This window comes from Hyaena hyaena, unplaced genomic scaffold, assembly GCF_003009895.1.
Source record: "Hyaena hyaena isolate Hyena2069 unplaced genomic scaffold, ASM300989v1 scaffold_194, whole genome shotgun sequence".
Taxonomy (NCBI): domain Eukaryota; kingdom Metazoa; phylum Chordata; class Mammalia; order Carnivora; family Hyaenidae; genus Hyaena; species Hyaena hyaena.
The window spans coordinates 1,686,270-1,691,695 of NW_024080826.1; the positions used below are offsets into that span (position 1 = coordinate 1,686,270).

The window sequence follows — 5,426 nt, forward strand, 5'->3', positions numbered from 1 at the left end:
AACTGTGCCCTCAAACCACAGCCCCCAGCGGGACTCGGGCGCCAAGCGGGACCTTGTCCCCCCACCCCGCCCCCTCCGTTAAGCCGAAGTGTCTCCACAGTGGCTGGGGAGGAGTCACTCTCTCTGCTCTTCGTGGGGGACACATCCAAACGAGAAGGGCGGGAGCTGACAGATGGGAAGGTCGACCCCAAGCTCCAAAAAAAAAAGCAAAACTGAGTGTCTGCTCGCCGAGCTGACCCCACGGCACTGACCCCACTTTGCCAACGTCCTTGCTTTTCTTCTGAAAACTTCGTTTCTACACCTTTTCCTCAAATGGCTCCTTGTCGGCCTCAGGAGCAATGGCCACTGTGCTCCGAGGCTAACAGCTCACTGAGACGGGTCACCCCCAGGGCTGCAGGCACTGAAAACAGACAGGCCTCGAGGATTGGCTCACTGTCGCGTCTTACCAGGGAAAGGACGGGCCTCAGCTCCTGTGTGGACAAGGGTGGCCTGAAATACAGACGTGACCTCTCACCCCCATCACTGGGGGGGCACGGCTTTGCTCTAGGCCTGCGTCCGTCTCAGCTGGGGAGGCCTTCCAGATGAGGACAGTGCGCTGACCAGATGCCGTGCTGCAGGGTGCGACCCGCTGCGGGACCCCGGGGGCCATCAAATGACACGGGGCCATGTGACAGGACGCCAAGGGAGACAAACAGGAGTCAAAGGCAGGGAGAGACCACATGGTATGTACCCCTCAGAGGTATAGGAGACGTGAGGAAGAAAACACCCAATGTGGGGACGGCCCATGACAGTGCTTTGACCTTTTTGGGGGGAGGTTATTTTACACTTTTTCTACAATGAATGCACAGAACTTCTATACAGTTTTCTTATTTTTTTAAGTTTGTTTATTTATTTTGAGAGAGAGAGAGAAAGCGAGCATGAGCAGGGGATGGACAGAGAGAGAGGAAGAGACTGGATCCCAAGGAGGCTCCATGCCATCCACACAGAGCCCGATGTGGGGCTCAAACCCACGAACCGTGAGATCATAACCTGAGCGGAGATCGAAGAGTCTCATGCTTCACCGACTGAGCCACCCAGGCACCCCCTAAAGTTTCTCGTAAAAGTAGCCTTCCTTGCACCATCCACAGGGATCTGGAACTTTACCTGTGTTCCAGCAGGGAGAGCACTGGGCCCTGGAACCAGATGACAGGACCCTAAATCCACCAGCCGACCTGGCGGTCTATGCTCTGTGGCAAATGACCTAACTTTTAAGTATTATTGTCATTAACATCCATGCAGCACTTTCTAGATGCAGTCTGCATGGATGCCTCAACGTGCATCTGATCATCATCTTGTCTACGCATTCCCACGTATGGTTGTTGCAAGTGTGGACCCAATACTGCGTTTATAAGCACCGTGCATTTTAATACCTGGGTATTTCATTGGAATAGCATAAAATCCCATTCAACAAGAGAAAGAAAGAAAGAAAGAAAGAAAGAAAGAGTGCTTTATTTTTTTTTTTTTTTTTTTTTTTTTTTTTTTTTGCTGGCAAATTCTCCCAGCCCCTGAGGCTCCAGGAGCCTCCCTAGCTGTAAGTTCTAATCCAAGAAAGACGAGTTTCTTAAGAGCTGCCAATTGACTGGTCTACAAGGGGTCAGTCGGCCAGCAGGAGGGTCTGCCTGCCCGCTCTGGGCAATGTTCTGCTAAATTTACTCATTGAAGGGCACATTTTAGGGTAATTACACCCCATATGTGTTTACTATGGCATGCTGTGGCAAATGGTCATTTGCCAGAATGCGAGCTGGTGTAGACAGCCACCCTGCAGGAAAGCTCGAGGTCCTGAGAAGCAAATAGGTAAAATATTAAGGAAACTCAGGCGTGTGCACACACACACACACACACACGCAAACGCACGCACACACACATACACACACAGCTGAATTATTTCACTGGGCCTCCGTCTAATCAAGGGGGAGATGTCTTGAAGAGATGATAAATGTGACCCAGAACGCTTTCATTCCGGGAAGAGTAATTAAGGTCGAACGGTGCTCTTTTCCTGTGGACGCTTGCAGGATTGGGAGAGAACTTAAAAAGTGGAGCCCAACAGGGTGAATCAGCCACCTGGGACTGCTGGTAAATTGGTAGAATTTTCTGCTTAGGAAAACAACACACCGCCCTTCCTTTGCCCAGAAGGCTCCCTGGGCTGCCGGGCAATTTGCTAACAGCCTGCCGGCCCCATGGGCACTTCCCCTGCCGGCCGCGCGGCTCCGGTCAAGCACACAGAGGCGCAATCAGACATACTGGCCTAATAAAAAAGATTGATTCACTCCGGACATCTCCCTCCCTGGATGTTTCTCAAAGAAAGTCTTTGTGGCAAAGCTTTACATTCTTTTGCTTCCACAAGTGTTGAAACGGCATTGGGAACAGCGGCCTCCTAACTCAGCTGTGGGCAGAGAGCGCTCAGAATAGCAGGTAACAGATGCTGGCTCCACTCACAGTAGCTCACCCCGTTTGTGTGGACGCCGCCTTCCCGTTTTTGCTCAGATCTTTGAAGTTCTACCGCAGCCGTGACAAAATGATGACTCATACCTAAACACAGTCATCATGTCATGCACGACATTAATACCGTGGTGACATTGCCGTAAGCGCAGTGCCTTGCAGAGGGGAAGGCTCTGGACAGCATTCTGCCCCCATCCTCAGGGACCACAAAGGGCAGCGCCTGCATGAGGCAGTGTTCATTGTGCGCCCTGCAGGCTGCTCTGATAAGCAGCTGTCAGCAGGGAGGGGGCTGCGGGCAGGAGAGGGGGAGGGGAGGGAGGGGCCGCTGTTATCAGGCTGGATGGCCAGCCTTTAGCTGCTGCCCTGATGTCTTATCTCAAGTATGCTCCTGTCTTGCACGTTTAAAAATCTCCCTAAAAAGAAAGAAACGGGAGCAGGGGCTCAACACCCGCCGGCGCCCCCACCCCCACGCCCAGCGCCCCCGGAGCCCCTAACTCAGCCCCACGGGAGGACGGGGTGGGTGCCATCCAGGCCCCCGGGGGTGCCAGCCATCACCTGGAACCCTGCAAGCCGCCTCCGCCTTGCGCAAGGGCCCCCTGCCCTCAATAAAGAGAATATGTTTGTTTCAGTACGTTTATTGTGAAAAAGTCAAAGGTGCAGCAGCAGAATCCTTCCGAAACTAGTGCACCGCGTGCAGGCGCTCAGTGCGTCGCAGCTCCTGCAACGGTCGTCCAGGCCTCGCCCGCCTGGCCTCTCCCCTCCTTCCTGCCGGGAGCGCAGGCTGCTGAGTCACGCCTGCCCGGCCGGCCCGGCCTTCCCGGCCCGTGGCCAACGGCCCGCCTCCGGCCTTCCTGGGCCGGCAGCGGCTCCCCACGCTCGCGGAGCCCCGGGCTCGGGCCCCTCCTGCAGCGGACCGCCCCTCCTCGCCGCTCCCGGTGCGGCGCTCCGCTCCGGCGCCCCACCTGCGAGGGCGCGTCCACACAGCCGGCCGCGCGCTAGGCGCCCCGGGGCGCCACCACGTCGATCAGACCAAGGCCCCCTCCGGGCGGTCACTCGGGGAGGGTGATACTGGGCACCCAGTCGTTGACGCTGCGGCTCTCCTCGCAGAACAGGCTGAGCTTCTCCAAGGCGGGGTCCTTCCACGCGTCCTCATTGGGGTTCTGCGGGCAGAGCGCGGAGGTCAGCCAGGGGGGCCGGCCGCGGCGGCGCGGGGCGACACCGGGCCGAGGCGACACTCACCGAAATGAGGATGCAGTGCAGGTCTCCGGACGCGGCCGGCCCGTCGCCCGCGCCCACGATCGCCGCCAGCCGCTGCACGTCGCCCACGCGCACGATGTCGATGGCGTTCTCACAGCAGAACGCCTGGATGAGCGTGAAGTGGATCTGCAGCGCGATGTCGCCCTCGTCCTCCTCGTCGGCGGCCAGCACGCAGAAGGTCACGTTGTCGGGGTCCCTGCGCGGGCGGGGAGGGCGCGGTGAGGGCGAGGCGGCGAGCCCGGGTGCCCCGCCGCCGCCGCCGCCCCCACCCGGGGCCGCGTCCACACTCACACATTCAGGACTTTGGCGGACTCATAGACGCCGGCGGTGAGGCAGCCCTGGCGCTGGGCCGACAGCAGCAGCTCGTGCAGCGCTTTCCCGGCGCCCTGCATCCTGCGGACGAGCCAGCGCGGTGAGCGGGGATCCCTCAGCCCCGGGGGCGCACCCCGGGCGCCCCAGCCCCGGAGACGCACCCCAGGCGCCCCAGCCCCGGGGACGCAGCCCGGTCGCCCCAGCCCCGGGGACGCACCCCGGTCTCCCCAGCCCCAGAGACGCACCCCAGGCGCCCCAGCCCCGGGGACGCAGCCCGGTCGCCCCAGCCCCGGGGACGCACCCCAGGCGCCCCGGCTCCCGCCCAGCGGCCCCCGGTCCGCGCGGGTCCGCGAAGGTGGCCGCCCGAGCAGCTGCGGCCAAGACAGCGCCAGGCTCCCAGCGCCCTGAGACCTCGGCGCCCGGAGCCAACCCACCTGGCGGTGCTTTCGGGAACCGTGTCTTGGCCGCGGATTTCCTCCAGAGTCATGGTTCGGTCGGCGAGCGGCTGGCTAGTTACCCAGGAAGGAGCGAGCGGCGCGGGCGCGGCGGGGACCGGGAGACTGGGGCCCCCGGCGAGCGCTCGGCTGGCAAGTGCGCCCCAGCCCGCCGCGCGCCCTCATATAGGCCGGGCCGCCCCGCCGCCAGCTGGCGCCAGGCTGCGCGCCCATTGGCCGGCGCCCGCTTTCTGATGCAAATGAGGCGGCGGCGCGGCTCGTGCCAGAAGGCCACGTGGGGAGGGGTGCGGGGGATGACAAAGCCTCAAATCTGCCGCTTTTGTGCGGGTGTTACCAGGCAGACTGGAGCCTGCACATTTCACTCGCCTTTTTGTTTTTTTAAGTCCTTAAAAGGAAAAAGTTAAAAAAAAAAATCCTTGCTTGCTAATAGGACGGTGTAATGTGTGCAATGCACCTTTGGAGAAACGAAAGATTTTTGGTGTGTGTGCATTTATTTTTGTCGCTACCTTTCTATTTTCTTCTTTACTTTTCATTTGAAGTTTTGGAAGACTGTTGCTTTTACACCGGAACTTAAGTGTAGAACACCCAGCTCGAGCTTCAGCCTTGCCGAGGGCCTCGGGGCCGCCGCCTCCAGGACGCAGCGCCCGGGGCGCGCCCGCCGCCCGGGGGTCCCAGGCGGCCTCCCCGCCGGCCCAGCGCTGCGCTGCGGGGCGCAGGGCGCGCGAGCAGATTGCGGCCGGCGCACGCGGCTCGTTTGCATTTCTATGGGGAGCGCACAATAGCGGGGGCCTGGCGTGTGGCGGTTTGCAGGAGGGACAATCCGGGCTTTCTCTTCATAGCGACACTGTCCACCTGCCGCAGGGAGGGGCTGGAGGGCCCTGCCGCGCGTGGGGGTCGCGCCACGTGCCGCTTCTGCGCCCCTCG

General features: G+C 60.6%; 1 protein-coding gene across 1 annotated transcript; it reads right to left on the bottom strand.

Annotated features, from left to right (window-relative positions):
• Nucleotides 1-3,097: 3,097 nt before the first annotated feature.
• On the bottom strand, nucleotides 3,098-4,731 carry GADD45G (growth arrest and DNA damage inducible gamma). The gene is made up of 4 exons (XM_039241475.1): nucleotides 4,482-4,731; nucleotides 4,027-4,128; nucleotides 3,718-3,931; nucleotides 3,098-3,638 (listed from the first exon to the last, which is right to left on the bottom strand). Exons 1-4 carry the CDS (start codon nucleotides 4,532-4,534, stop codon nucleotides 3,528-3,530), a joined length of 480 nt encoding a protein of 159 aa, XP_039097406.1. The 5' UTR covers nucleotides 4,535-4,731; the 3' UTR covers nucleotides 3,098-3,527.
• Between the last annotated feature and the right edge of the window lie 695 nt (nucleotides 4,732-5,426).

Bases quoted from the DNA above. Each gene is read 5' to 3' on its own strand.
- GADD45G (XM_039241475.1), bottom strand. From the start codon at position 4,534: ATGACTCTGGAGGAAATCCGCGGCCAAGACACGGTTCCCGAAAGCACC. The intron at 4,129-4,481 runs GTGGGTTGGCTC...GCTCGTCCGCAG, and splicing joins GTTCCCGAAAGCACCGCCAG to GATGCAGGGCGCCGGGAAAG. The intron at 3,639-3,717 runs GTGAGTGTCGCC...CTCTGCCCGCAG, and splicing joins TGCACTGCATCCTCATTTCG to AACCCCAATGAGGACGCGTG.